Below are 15855 nucleotides of genomic sequence, written 5' to 3'. Positions count from 1 at the left end.
GGTGATTGATTGTGCAGTAAATGGGTGCTGCCCTTGTTGTCTTTTTTCAGTTTATTATTCTTAAGTAAGGTATTTAAATCAACTGTGCATTTTTGGTAGTCTGAAAAACGTAAACACTTTATGGAAAGAAACGTAAGCATTAAGATTGGAAATAAAATATACTTGTATCTTTTAAAAGGTTTATCTTTACCCTTAAATATGCTGATTTGGCTTATTCTTTTTGCTTAGTCTTTGTGAGCTGTTAAAATCAGTTGCTTTTTCCCATCTCAAGGAAATGCATCTTTGACACTTCTCATGACCTGAGTCACGATGCTGTCACAGAGCCAGAAAACGTCCTTAACGGTCATGGGTAAAAGAGCAGAGCTGCCGAGGGTGTGCGGTGGGTGGAAGAGGGAGAGAGATTGCTATGGTTTACTTCAGTTCCTATTCTATGGGTGTTTCAGACAAGCCATTTATTATAATTATCCATGGATATTATTATCAAGTTCTCATATGCAGTGGTTCTCAAGGCACTTTTTTTTCCACATAACTTGGGATAAATACTGTGTGTTCAACCTGGATTGAATTCAGATGCTAAAATATTTGTGCTAACTGTTGCAGCTAGAGCAAGGGAAAATAAGGCATAGGTAAAAAGGTGGGGGGGGAAGCCACAAATGTATTAACATGTAGTTTATTGTCAATACTAATTCCTAATAAGCTAAGCCCTTTGTGTAAGGGGCTGCTATTAAACTTCCCCTAGCTCCTCACCCAACACAGCTGTATGCAGAGATGTCCTTCAGAAATTCCCAGACCAGTCATTTTGCAGTTTCTAAGACAAGCTGACCAGTTTTTTCTGACTGTGTTGTGCCAAGACAAAAAAAAATTATGTTCATAAAGATCATTTTATTCAGTATCATTTGGAAGAGAAGTCTGAGACACCCAAATTTTCTAAAGTTCACCCTGCTGAAGCGTCTCAGAGTCATCCCTGAAAGAAGGCTTTGAATTCAAAACTGTGTTGATATGAATTATGATTGATAGACATGACAAGGGGCAGTAATAGTGCATACTTGTTTTCTCAAGCGCTTCATCATTCACCAGCAGACAGTGTTAGTAAAATTCCCATGTGCAAGAAATTGGAGTAACAGAGTCTCTACACAGTGCCTAGAAGCTGCCTGTACGATAACCTCATTAGTGGAGTGTTAAGTCTGAGCTCACATAGTCCTTTCCTCGGAAGAGTTTGCAAACTCAAGTCCAGTGCTGTGGTAGCTACAGCCACAGCTTCTCGTCCAGAGCTGGCTTACAGCCACGCGTTGGGGAGGATGAGCAGCGCACCTTCGCATTTGTTTGCAAAATATTCTGTAGCTATACCCATAGTAGTTACAAGAAAGTAATCGTGCAGTCTTTTAATCTGTGAAGAGTTGAAGGTGCAAAGTCTGGTACAAATAGGATGGCGACGTCTGGACCCCTCCCTGCCTATGGCTGGTGTTTACTGGAGATGACCTAAGAGCAGAAAGGCCAGTTTGGCTGATTTTGCTGGTAACCACCATCTGGAGCAAACCAGCTGAAGTGTTACTGCTGCTGCCTGCTTTATGGATATGCAAAGCCTGGAGCCAACAGCTGGCAAACAAGTTTTGTTGTTGTTTTTACTTCAAGGAGTTTTGCCCATAAATGGACTTGAGCTTTGCCCCAACAATATTTTTAGTTAAATAAGGCCTGAAAGATGATTATTATGCCAGACTCGTATGTGTGGTGGCGGAGGGGTTGTTTTCTAAGGAGATGCTTCAAGGCACCTTTACTGTGCAGCTCTTTAAGGAACTTTAGCACAGCAAACCGGTATCTGTGCAAAATGAGGAGGGGAAACGGCAAGGGAAGAAGCAGACATTTTTCAAGGAGATATTTTTTACACAAGGCAGTTAACACTATGGATGTCCTCGCAGCTGCTGGTGAGAGGTGCCATGGGGCCCGGGACACTGTTGCTGTTCTGGCAGAAGTGGCTTCCTCTCCTTTTTGATTCCTCTGGACTGTCAGTGTAATTTCTTTTCCATGCAGGAAAAGAAGAAATAGGCGTGGAGGTGTAGGCAAAATGGCCAGCCATACATCACTAATTGTAGAGGTAAATGACAGGTTCAAATCCCAGCTTGAGGTTTGAACTATTCTTTCGTAATCCATCTTTGGCCAGGTAGAGATAATGGGCGGCAAAGGGATCACAGCAGTTCCTTCTCTCTTCTAACCTTTGTCAAGGACAAGAGGAGATTTTCAGGTATCAGTGGGACACTTCATAACTGAGGGACAAAGTTTTTGAAACTAAAGATAGTAGAAGAAAGAGAAACTTCAGAAGGAGGAAAGGAATATTGTGAGGCCATGTTCAGATTTTGAGTGGATGACGCTGACGAGCAGTTGGAAGAGCTGAAGTTCAAGGAGCTCGGGTGAGAGGGCAGAGGACTCTGTCTCATCAGTGGCTGAGACACTTGGACTGGCGCTTGCATGTCTCAGCAGAGTATTCTGACTTACGAGTTCGCCTGTCACCATCGCGTGCCTTGCCTGGATGCAGAGAGAAAGTTCTGCTTTCTTAGGATAATCATGAGATTTAGTGCAGCTGTATTTCGAAAGGTTCAATATCAAGCGGTTTTAAACATTATGAAATCAACTGGCTGCATTATTTTCTCCCATCCGTTTCAATGGAATCAAGTTAGTGATAGGTTTTGGACTCGCACCAGTTTAGCTGAGAGAAAAATTTGCTCTAAGTAGCTAGATCATGTGCGCATACATGCTGTAGCTAATACGTAATACTCTTTCTTTATTGGGTCTAATTGTATTGGAAATATTGAGGGTTAGGGTGTGAAATGAGTCTAAATTCGGTAGGGTACAATTCAAGGAAATTGCAATGTAACTTTAATTTAGAAGCAATCGTTAACTAAAATAATGAGTTTCCTGACTTTTTCTAGGAAAATATGTAACATTTTACAAAGAAAGATAAAACACGTTGGACTGAATAAAACAAAACAAAAGAAAAAGCCCCCTTTGGCAGTAATTAGTGCTCGTCATGTTGAGCGTGTTTCTCGGGATGCTATTGAGTTTGTCTGTCAAACTCTTCCAAACGACTTCTGCGAGCCAGCATTGCTTCCGCAGGGTTCTCTATTCAGGTCACAAGGCAGCATTTCTCACCAGGGCGCTGCTGTTTCCTCTTCCGACTGTAGTAGATTACAGATTATACTGGAACATGTCTGAGAAAAGGTCAGAAACGAGGGTGAAAGTCTTGGAACTGAAGCTGGGAAGCTTTCCATTCTCATCCGGGAAACTTTTTGTATTGAATAAAAAGCAAAGCAAAATAAACCACCACATCCATGACATTTCTGTTTTTCCTGCCATTTTCTGTCTGCCAGTTAGAAAGGATTTTATTTCCCTTGCATTATACGATTAGTGAATGTTTAGTTGAGGAATCTTCAGTGTTACACTAAACAGAAATAATGGCCAAACACAGTTCATTTTCATATAACTCGGCCTCCACATGATTGCATAGCCTGGAGTTACTGTGTTTTTATTTACCAAATTAAAGATGTTTATATGTAGTGTTAATGTCAGTAGACTACGTGGTACGCTTTGAAATGTAGTCTGTTAAATACTGTAAGATATAAAAGCTAATCAAGTGGGTTTTGAATTTTAATGACACTGCATTACTAAGCTTTTTGTGTTAGAGGAATGGAAGAAAAATGAAAAAAATCAGCATAGAATCATTTTATTATGAGGCTGAGAGGCGCTCGATACCACTTTAGTTTTTCATGTAAAGTGTATAGAGAAACTAAAATCCTTATGATCATTACTTTCCTACCAGAAAAAACATCTGGGCCAAGTCCCATTTGCTTTGCTCACTAACAGGGTGGAATTTCTCTATGCAAAAGTGGATCCCACAACACTTGAACGGGGAGACATGCCATATACAATTGAAACTGCTGGGGGAAATTTAATGGGTAAAATGATTTCACTTCAGTTTGGTGGTAAGTTGGTGTTTGCATCCCTTAGGTGTTAGGGTGTAGTTGTGGTTTTAAGCTCGATTGTGAATTACTGAGTTCCCTTTCTGTCTGACGGGATGAGGCTGTTGCCTCCGTGCGCGGCTGGGATCTGTGGTACCGATGTGTTAGAGCTAGGTTTAAATCAGGTAAGAAGTGATTTGGTCGCATTAATGTGGTACTATGCATGGACTAAAGAGAAGGACAAAGTGACGGTAGAGCGATCTGTGGGGCTGCATCAACATAATTCTTTCAGGATCCAATAAAGTCTCTTTGCATAACACCGGCTGCACTGTGCTGTGTTCACAGATGAGCTCCTTGGGGCTGGTGGGAATATATCGGCCGTGCTGCATTTTGATGTATATTTATGTCATTAGTAGCTGCAAAAATCAGGATGTTTTTCTTCCTCTCCCCTCGAAGATGATCTCTGACAGTAGTGCCCTGAAGTACTCCGTTCAAATGCTGACCAATTTGAAATCTGGCCTGAATTCATCAAGTCTCTTAGTTGATCAGAAGAGGACAAGTTTACTGTATTAATTGCTTTCAGTTGATTGAATGCTTTTTATACAGTGTTACAAGCTCACAAGTCTAGCACATTTTCCCTTAGGTGTAGCTTTCCTTTCATATCCAAAAATATACTTCGAAAACTTAGAAATGTGTGATTTGATCAAATGTTTAAATCTCACGTTCAGGCCTTAAGAGTATTTTATAGGCTTAACAATGATTGTACATAAAATCATTGTAAACAAAAATTGTAGCCATCAATAACTTAACATTGCAACGGCAAAGATACGTGGAGAGTGGAGAGTGACTCTTCCGTGTAGCTCCACAGCGGGAGGCGTTGCAGCCGGGTCGCCGGCCGTGGGCTGTGGTGAGGAGGGTGGAGGCGAGGGCGAAGCAGCGGGGACACGAGCCCGGCCGGGCCGTACCTGGGAGCTGCTCCTGATGGCTTTTCCACAGATGTCCAGCTTTGTCAAAAACCAGTAAATCTTGTGAAGTTTATTTTCCTTATAGCATCTGTGTTTTATAATGGTGCTTTTAATTTGTTTTTTCTTTGTCTGCTGGGATTTGTTTTGTCCGGCACTTTCAGGCCTCCCTTTTTTTCTCGGTGGAAGTGAGTCCGTTAATGATGGCTGGCTTGGGAATACACCCCGGCCAGGCCGGCACGGCAGCCGCTCCCTCTGTCTGACAACAAAGCCCATTGTTGTTTTCTTTCTTCACTTTTATCCTCAACTTAATCCATTTTTCCTTTGAGTATTTGTGGAATAAAATGTCTGGAAAAGTGTGGCTCAGATTTTGGGTGGATGATAGGATGGCGGTTTTGCTGCAGACTTTCAGCAAACAGGTACGAAGGCAGAACTAACTGATCATATTCTCCATGTCTCAGTAGGCAACATTTATCCAAGCTAATGCTGCGCTTGTAAATAAGCTTCTACTGTCGGACTACCAGAGCCATGACATCCTCGGCTTTTTGCAAGTCCCTTTGTAAAATTAATAAGAGATTTACCAGCAGCTTAAATTGAGACATAAGACTTTTTTTCTTTTATTTTTCTCCAGTGGAAGTCTAAAAGGCTGAATTAGGATTAACTGTAGCAGTGTTTTGGACTTGGGTTTAGCTATGATCAGAAATTTGGACCTTGAGTCTATAATATTTAAGTGAAAATAATGCAAGTGCTTCCTTTTGCGTGTGTCCTGAGCTGTGGCCCAAGCTAGAGAGGGGGTGCAGGCAAATGGGAGGATGCATATGGGGAAAATAAACCTTAGCCTAAACTGGTTTTAATATCTTCCGTGCACAGCTCTTGAACCGTCATCTGAAAATCTCTTTTGTGGCAGCCCGTGGAAAGACAGATACTTGACCAAAAGGACTTGCCTTGCACAGGGTCCTGAGTGCCGTTAAGCTCACGCTCTGGGTGATTACCAAGGGAAAGTGCCTCATCGCTCGGGCTGCTCTGCTGGAAATGTTCAGACTGGTTCTTGAGAGGGCATGTTTGCCGTGAAATGACAATTAATTTTCTCTAAATTACAACAGAAAGTATTCCTTAAATAGTCAATAGAACGTGATTTGTGTGTAGCTGTCAGTGTACAACCAAGTTAGCATTTAAAGTTAAATTGTCAGTGCTAAGTGAAGCTACTCTATTGAAGCTATAATTCCAGGGTTTTATTTTTTATTAATATACATCTTTCCTTACAAGAATGAATATATACTGTCCACATGTGGCAAGGTAACTTGAGTACAGGATTCTGCTGTATGAAAAATGTTTGATATTTCTAGCGGACTTAAACTTCGGCTTATTTGTTGCCTGTCCTTTGACAGTGAATCAACAACTGCTTGAGCTGTAGAAATAATGTTGATGCTTGACTGCATTCTTTGTGCTCTTTTGGCCTGATACGGCAGTCCTGTGCACATGCAACTCCCATTTACTGCAGGAGGAGTTTCCTGCTTCGAAGGGCTGGAGGAATGGAGGGTGACTGTCGAATTTCTGCATGGGTGCAACAGCACGCCGTAAAATTATGGGGTTTTAAAATGACTTATTAAACATAGTGTGTGACACTGTTTTGTTCCAATGAAATTCAGAATGCACGATACAGCTTTTGCTGAATGCTTAGGAAAGGAACAGCCCTAGTCATAGAGTGCATTTACTGGATCCCCAGGGCTATGCAGTTAAGACGACAAGCATGTACCTCTCTGATAGGTCTGAGGCAACATACAATGAAGATATAACAGTATAGAACATTTCTATCATAAAAATAGTTAAAAATAATTCAGTGTAAATCAAAGCAAATATTTTTACTTTTTCTACTAGGCACGATTTTCTTTAACCTTACTCATCCATACCATGTTAATATTATTGTAGTCAGATTTTCAAGAAAAACTTTACTGTCAGAAATAATTTGTCTCCTTTTTGTAGCATTCCAACTTTTAATTTTTGACTTGTATTGCTTTTAATGAAATTTATTTGCAGTTAAGCAACTGAATGTTGCTGCCGAAAATTATAGTGGCAGGCAACAGTTATTGGGATATACATTAGGTATTTACAGCTTTTCCATTTGTCATAGCTGAATTTTTTTATGTTTGTGCTGTGAAGTACTGTGCATTATGAGCTCTGGTTTAGTTAATTTTTTTATTGATGTTTGTATACATCAGATTAAGCTATACATTTAAAAATGAAATGCTTGACCTCTGAATGTTTTTTTCAGAGAAGAATCATCTTAGATTTTGGTCCCATTCAGCATCTCCTTTACACATTTTCAGGTCTCTCTGTATAGTTTAGTAATTTTTTTGTTTACTTTGTGTTTTCTTATGTGTGAGCCTAAAAATTTGTAGGATGTTGTTGGTACAATTGATAAAAAACTCCTGAGTGATGACTTAATCCTGCAGTTTTCTGAGTATCCTTAACTGCCTTGGGATTCCTCAACTTGTATGAAAATAAAGCAGCTCATCCTTGTGTAGGAAGGACATCTGTAAATGCCTCATTTCTCTGAATGCAAATATTCTATTGAATCAACTGAAGGTTTTGCATATGGAAAACTACATGATGCTGGGAGCGGAGGGCACTGAGTAATTAAATGTGCCTTGAGAGAGGGGGGGGGGACTGTTACAACACAGTCATTTGGTTCAGTAGTTCATAGTTAATCATTATATTCCTAACAAGTAAAAGAAAACAAATTACAGACGTTTGGAGCCTCCTCTGTAGATACCGTCGCTGTTTGCTGTGTAGCATGCAGTTGCTCATGGGTGAATACAGGAGAGTGAAACACTTTCAGAGAGACCTTGATTACATGCAACAGTAACTAATTAGACAATAATGCAGAAAACTATTCATACTGCTTTCTACAAGAACCAAGAATGCATTATGAAACTAATCTGAAAAAAATTAATTGCATCTCAGTCTTAAGTTAAAACTGAGCTGTTGGGGTTTTTTTTCCCCCTTTCCTGTTTCTTTTTATTCCAAGTTGGTGCAGGAAAATTGCTATTAATGAAATCTGCTCTCTGAGACTTCAATAGGCTTGTTATTCATTAAAGCCTTGCCATTTCTCTTAAAATGTATTGACCAATGTTCAGGCCAGATACTTAACACAAAATACACTTTGTAATTTCATCATTTTTGTTATTGTGCTTTTCTAAGATGCAGAGGTCTATGGACTTTGTAGAAAAAACAAATAAAACCCCTAAGCTTACAGTTATATAGTATTAAAAGAAGGGTAAAGGAAGCATTGAGTGTCTTTAGGATGATGAGACATTCATTAAGATTTTTCCGCCTTCCTTTTCCTATTTTCAATCCATCTGAAGTACCATTAAAGCTTTTTAGGCAGCTTCCTGTGAGAAACCCTTTTCTGTGCTGTTTTTCTTCCTTGAAAAAAGGTGGCTGCTCTTCAGTCAGATTGTATGGATTTGGCCTGGGATTTGTATAATATCTATGTAGAATGCATCGGTTGTTTAGGAACCTAATTCCCAATATGGCTCCCTTTTGATTAAGAACAAAGCCAGCGTTTCACAGCATTATAGGAACACAGAAAAACAAGTTAATGATCTAAACCTTTTAATTCATGGTTGCTTGTCTATTTAAAGTACTTTTGAGTCTGTTATAAACAGACTGGCCCCTTTTTTGTTTAACTTCTTTCTTTGGTTTCTTCACATTTCTTTCTTTACTGTCCATGAAATTTGTAGCTAGTTTCCTTTTCTAACTGAAGAATGAAAGGTTGTGACTACAGAATGATACAGAAAGTAAGAAAGCGTATCTAAACTGGGCGTATATCCAGCACAGACCTCTTTGAAACAAGCTAAATTTAGGGTTGTTGGGATTTTTTTTTGTTATGTTTTCCCCTTCCTTTTTTTAAGTACCTATGTTTTGTTTTCTTCTTCTTTTTTGAATGAATATGCAGTTTGTTACTTTTTTGATACTTTCTTGATTTTTACATGTAGTTTGGCATGGCTTTATTTTATATAGTTACTTGTTATTTTCCTCCGATCTTAGTTCAGCAGATTACTATTATGTGTGCCTTTATCCGTAGAGACAACAAAAGCAGCCTTTTCAGGACTTTCAATTACCAACAATGTATGTGGTACTTTAGGAAAATAATTCCCTTCCAGATACTCTTTGTTTTGGTTGTTTTTTTTTTTTTAAAGAGAGAATTGGAATCCAGAGCTTGTTCTTCAAATTGAACTTGAAAACTTTTTGGTGAACAAAACTGTCAGGCAAGCAGCAGCAGCACGAATAATTTCCCTTCCATGGAAGGGGACCTTATCCCCATATATAAAAATAAATATTTGCTGCTTCCATTGTCATTTATTTTTTACCTGAAATGAAGATTACTTTTTTAGATATGTTTTTGCTTACAATAGGAGCTCATTATTTCTTTTTTTCTTTTTTTTTTTCTTGTTTTTGGCAATGGCTTATTTCAGGCAGTTGTTAGAAAGGATAAATGAAGAAAAAATTCCAATAATGTGTTTTATTACATCTCTATCCCATCAAGGTAAATTGAACAGCCAAGACACTTACAATAACTTCACAAACAATAATCCTGGGAACCCTCGACTCCTGCCTCTTCCAAGTTTGACTGTGGTGTTGCCTCTTGCTCAAATCAAACAGCCAATGACATTAGGGACCATCACCAAACGCACAGGGTAAGTATATCTGCACAAACCTTTCTTGACATTGTTATTTATAATTAATATGGAAATAATTTGTGTTAGTAGTGATACTTAGTTTTATTCCTTATTTTAATTTCAGTGTATGTAATTTAATGGCAACAAAAGGGGGTGGGGGGAAGAGGAGACAAGAAAAGAAAACCAGCATCAGATAAGTAAACAAAACCTGAAAACAAATCTCTCAAAATTCAGGAGTATTCATTTGGGTGGGTCATTTTCTTGCAGTCTCCCATATGGGAAATACTGTACGTTGACACCAGGAGAAGTTTCACACCAGGAATTGGTATGAAACATAAGCAGAGCTGTATTCAATCAGAATAAGTTATGGTTTTACTTTTTTTTTCCTTAAAGTTTGTTTATTTTGATTTCCAAACTTTTCAAGCAGAAATGATTTTTTACTATCAGAAATGGAAACACAGTAAGCCAGGTTGAGCATAAAGACAAAACTTAATCCTGCTGTTTTCTTGACCTTATTTTTCCTCTGAAGTGACTGTTCTGTACTATGAAATTCACGTGTGGACTTTCATTCCGGAGCCAGCTGCACTTTGGTACTTCTCACTGTGCCATGATAAAGCACTTCAAAATATTTGTTGTGAAAAGCTCTACTAAATATATGTATGTTATAATACCTAAGAAGATTTTGTTAGCTTCATAAACTGTAACAATTTTAAGTTAATTGATACTCTTCAACAGTTGATGTTTTTCTCTTGCTAAATTTCAAATCTTTGGTTTTTTGCAATCAATACATAAAGCTAGTGGGTGATTATTATATTTTTTTTTTTTCCCCCATCACTTTTTGGTTGTTCAAATCTCTGAATATTTTCTGGTTAAAAGCCTGACTGATCCATTAATTTACAGATGGCTTTTATATTTTTAAGAAAAATAGATCGAGTATGGCATGTGGTTGGACAAAACAACTGAGAGTCCTACAGGTTCATAACATTTTCCTGTGTTTTGGCAAATGGGTGCAGGCACTGTCTTGCTTGCTTCAGTGGTTTCCTGCTCAAACCCCGATAGTGAGGTGAATTTTCCCTTGTGTTTCGTGAACCGGGAATTATTTTTCAGGCGAGAGCTCGCTGATATTCCCTCTCTCCCTGAGTAATCCCCATATTCTGTGCTTGAGTGTTCAGGACATCCTGTAAAATCTGCTATTGTTTTGTTTAGTGCACTAAGTATGCATGATGATGTTCTGAAGCTTACGTATGTATTCACATATATACATGTGTATCTATATACATGTCGTATCTAACAATCCAGTCCTGCTCTTGCTGCTGTAAACAGGAATTTCATTCGGCTTGTTGAGCCAAATCGTGAACTACAAACATGCGATTGCCCTAAGCACAGAGGCTGTCTGCAGATAAGTTCCTGAACTTCATAGATAATCATAAATGGAACTTATGAAACAGTGAAGAAACAGTATGAGGGTAATGTTGTGGTTTAACTTCTTCCACACATACATTTCAGTTGCTTATTTTTGCTTTTTTTCCTGCTTACAATTTAAACAGGCGAGGGAAAAAGATTGCGCTAGCAATCAGGTGAATTTTGAAAGTATAGAAAGGTGTGATCTTGGATGAGGACAGGAAGGGAGGTAGGATCAGAGAGAGGTTGGTGTGCATGGAGATAAGCAGGAAGTTACCGTTCCTCAAAGAGGGAAAATATCAAAAAGGTGACTTGAAGAGTACAGAGGAGGACAGAAATGTAATTCTGGGCTCTGTTGGTAGCCTCCTAGAAATGGAATAGGCACTTAGAACTCGGTGGGACAAGACATAGAAAGAAAATAAAAAGCCATCTGAGGGTCTGCCAAGGGGAAGGTAGGGTGATGGGAGCAATGATGAGGATGATGATTTGAAAAAAAGCACTTGGTTTACAATAGTAGTTCATGCAGTGGCCTTTACAAAGGCTGTTTCCTTAATGCTATGGTAATACCAGCAAACATTTCTACAACTATTGCAAATGTAATAAGTCTGCATTATTTTATTTAATGTTTTATTCTTAAATATCTTAAACATATTCAGAGAGTGTTCATATTCATAGTTTTCTTTAAGTAAATTTTACTATTCACAAACTGTCCCTGTCCTATTATTTTGTGTAATTTTAAAAAGTAATTAAATTCAAAATATTCAGTGAGGCTTACGTAAGGGGGGGGAAAACAACAGTCATGGGAAATACCCTGCTGTGTAAATAGAGTTTTCATGAATGAGGGTCATAATTTTCAGCGAAGCCCGTGTAGATGTGTAATGCTAAGCTGAGAGCTTCCTTCATTTGTTCTGCATCCAAAATATTTGATGAAAGTACACAAAATTAACATGAAAAGCTGTATTTGTAAAGCAGGGATTTAAGAGGAATGCCTAGGATCCAAGAAGCCTGGCATGCCTAAAATGACCAAATTGAGACAGCAGCCTTAACTTAAACCTCCAGGGGGCAAAGCGTGTGTTTAACATATTTAACATCTGCCCTCATATTTCTAGAAACACATAGCAATGTAAGTCTGTACAGTGTAATATTTAGACAGGACAGGGACCATCTGCCTCACTCTGAGAAGTGTAGGAGGCATGTATTACTGCAAATGGCAAAAGACAGATGTATTTACACCTACATGGTCAGCACCTTTAAGCACTGCTCCGAGGAAACAAGGCTCTTCTTTGGGAGCAGCTGCTTAACCTTGTGATTGTGCAGTGATCAGAAAAGGAGACGAACTCGCTATCTGTTGGATTTTACAGTCGCTGTTCAGTGGCCCTCAAAGCAGATTCCTTTTCTGTTGTTGCTACTTTTAAAGAATTAAAAATTTAATCTGTTGCAGTACATTTCTAAAAGTAAAAAGCAAGGCTAAAAGAATACTGTATAATTAGCAGTTCTGGATTTGTCCGGTTTATTTGCTTTTAACATCTGAAAAACTGCTTTAATACTAGACGTCTTAATTAAATTTCACAGGTTTTATTAGCCAAAAAGTCAAGTTGGGGTTTTTTCTGCTAGTATCCAGGACAGCAAAATATTTTTCAGGTACTGAAAGGACTGATCAGTGCTCTTAATATCATCTGTCTCAAGCAGAGCTGCAAAGCATGTCATTTTACTTGACAGGTGGAATGGCAGTAAATTTTTTAAAGTGTTCACTGTGGCCCTATGGGAATGAAAGACCAGAATCTGGAGTTGTGTCATTACTGCGCTGTTCATCACAGATGCTTTTTTTTTTCATGCAGACTTGTAGATTTTGGAACATTTTCTGATCAGTCATTAAACTTCCTTATTCTGAATACGATTTACATTCTCGGCACTAAGTATCTCAGAGCATTACCTCCCTTCTTGCCATCACTATTGTTTCCTTGTTCCTTGCCCTCTGTTTCTGCCCTTGCTTTTTCAAGTCTCTCATTGTAATTTCCGCACCTTCATGAAGTACTTAATTTTTGTCCCTATATTTTGTCATGCCATTGACTCGCTTTCCTGTAGTTTGTAACGTCAGCACATTCTGAGGAGCAGATAGGCTTTCCCAAAGGGGCTCTAACACTAATGAGTAAGGAAGCATCTTATGTTTTAAAGATTAGGGGGATGTAAGACAGCAAAAGAGCTAGATTTAGTAAGTCTTTATATATCTGTGCCTCAGTTTCCCTCTCAAAATTTTAATAGTAATGCTGAATTCCTTCTCAAGTCTGGTGAATGGGTTAATTCATTGCTCATTTACAAAGAGCTTATAGATTTGAAAGGGGAAGGACTGTATGATCCATCTCATGCTTCTCTATAAAAGGCAGTGAATCAGAATATGTTAGAAGACAGCTTTGTGCTTTGCAATAGCTTTATAAGTGTTCCTTGTGTTTGCGGAATGAGTTCTAGTTAGTTTCCAGTTTGTAAGAATGTGGGGACACAGATGAGCTGTAATAGGAAGGAGGGAAATAAAAGATACAATAATTGCCCCAAAAGAAAAACTATTGTGAAAGTTGGCTTCTCTGACAGCAGCATTTGTTTTAACTTTCTCAAGGGACGTGGTCATTATATTTGTATCATACTTCATCCTCAAATTCATTATAGCTTTAGCGAAACACCAGGATGTAACCTGCATTAGTTGGGTCTTGTCAAAACAGAGACATCCAATGTACCTTATAGGAAAAGGAATAAACCTTACTTTTTTTCCATCCAAAAGTTTTAGATAGTGTGTTTTTAAACATGAAACTCTGTCTGTTCTTCATCCCATCCCTCATTCCACCACCAATAAGGAAGGGGAAAAGTAGGTAAAGTGTCTGATACAATTTTATCATTTTAGTGTTTCTCATTGCTTGTATTATATGTACTGAAAATCACTGATAGCCGTTTATTTTATTGTGACTCAGAGAGCTTAATTTATCCCAGGTTCCACTACTGAAGCAAACAAAAATAAGGAGTGCAAAGTCATGATGTCATGATAGGACAAAGTAACTAAAAAAGTCAAGAAAAAAATTAAAAAGTAGAGCTAAAGAATTCAGTACAATAGGTCAGCTTTCCTGCACGCTGAAGCCAGACATTCTCTTTCTGGCACATTTCTCAGATGTGTTTTATGTCACCTTTAGCTTTTGTAATACATTTTGGTAATAAAGCAACTACTGTAATGATTTGTAATTGATATGAAACACAGTTATTTGCACTAAATTTTGTTCAGATGTCACTGTTTGTGAAAGGATTCTCGCTATGGCAACATATAACAATGAGGGTTAGAATAAGTGGGTGTTGCACAACTTATTAAAAGCTTAAACAGTTTTTATTAAAAGTGGTGACACAAAATCAAAGAATGTTTCAGTTTTCAATTTGCTAAAACTCAGAATCAGATAAGAAATTAAGAAAATTCTGTTGGAGTTTTGAATCATAAATCGTCTTCATTCCATAATTTTCCTTTGGAATTTCTTACTAGCTATGAGAACGGGGAACCTCAGTGAGTTTTTTGCCTTGGCATTGCTCTGTTACTGTCACCAAGCATAGCCATCTGGTGCTGTCTTTTCAAGGTTGGGTCATCCTGTAATTTGTACATTCTCTCTCTTCTCTTTCAATTAGCATACCATCCATATTATGTGACGGAAATAGTGAAAAACAATTGCTTATATAAATATCATAGGGGAAAAAATGGTCATCTTAAAAGAAATTAGGTCTCGTGAAGAGAAAGGAAATGCTAAGTTGTCTCTCACACTTAAGGCTTTTTATTGACACGGTACGGTAGTCTTTGGAAGTGTAATTACGTTTTCTTTATGATACAAGATTTTGTATCCATGTTAAAAACAAACAAACAAACAAAACCTTCCTCTGGAGCATGTATCCACCTGGGTCAATTTGTAATTAAAATAGAGAGAATTTGTTAATTTGCAAGTATAATCAGGTCAACATAGTATGTTGTGCAAAAAAAAAAAAAAAAAAAGCCTATGTTATCTCCTAAAATGTTCTAATGAGCTCAGCTAAATGTCATTTGCCTGCTTTTTGCTGACAGAGAAACTGATGCAGAGAGGAAAAAAAAAATACTTGCCAAAACGTCCAGGATCATAATTTAGAAATTCTAAGCTCCTAGTCAGATTCGACCACTCTCCAGTGACTCTTCAAATTTACACTAGATAAATTCTAGGTTTTAAATTATATTGGCTATGGGTTATGCAGAAGACTTAGCTTTCCATTAAATATTTAAACAGTGCAATAGTGCTGGGCTAATCTTCTGTTGAGCCATTAGAATGGTCTTCGACTCAGGGACTGAATGTGTTGACTGTATAGGAGATCATACAATTCATACAGTTCATACAATTTAATTGGGTTTTATCACTATTCAAAGATGATGTATTATGTTTAGAAAGGCAGCTGGTTCTACCAAATGAGCTCTCTCCCTCAAAGTGTTAACCAAACATTTATTTAAATACAAACAGTTAAAGGCTAGTCCCTTGTACAGAGTTCAGAAGATCTTCAGTATGTTTTTTGGCCTATATTACTAATAAAAAAATCAGGGGTTTTTTCTGCAATATTCTATTCTTTATTGGATTTTTACATCTTTGCATGTCAAAGAATATATGTCTTAGGTTTGTACCTTCACCTAAATGTTTTTTTAAGAGGATGTCTTCATTCATTGATGTTGTGCTCGTCTCAAATTTAGTTCACAGAATTCTTTTTTATCAGGCTGGTATCCTTTTAATTGTGTAGGCATATGGCAGATTGCTTTATACATCTTTCTATGATAGACCTTTTCTGTTAGTTCATTGCCTGAAAATATTTCACTTGTTTCAA

General features: G+C 37.9%; 1 protein-coding gene across 6 annotated transcripts in view; it reads left to right on the top strand.

Annotated features, from left to right (window-relative positions):
• BCAS3 (BCAS3 microtubule associated cell migration factor) overlaps positions 1 to 15855 on the top strand; it is a 372309-nt gene that overhangs the window by 127617 nt on the left and 228837 nt on the right. For all 6 annotated transcript variants that reach the window (XM_050908947.1, XM_050908945.1, XM_050908946.1 and 3 more), the window contains exon 15: positions 9462 to 9612. In XM_050908947.1, coding sequence (XP_050764904.1) covers positions 9462 to 9612 — 151 coding nt within the window. The remainder of the gene's footprint in view (positions 1 to 9461; positions 9613 to 15855) is intronic.

This window comes from Gymnogyps californianus, chromosome 20 (genome assembly GCF_018139145.2).
Source record: "Gymnogyps californianus isolate 813 chromosome 20, ASM1813914v2, whole genome shotgun sequence".
Classification (NCBI taxonomy): Eukaryota; Metazoa; Chordata; class Aves; order Accipitriformes; family Cathartidae; genus Gymnogyps; species Gymnogyps californianus.
This window is presented reverse-complemented; position numbering and strand designations above follow the sequence as displayed.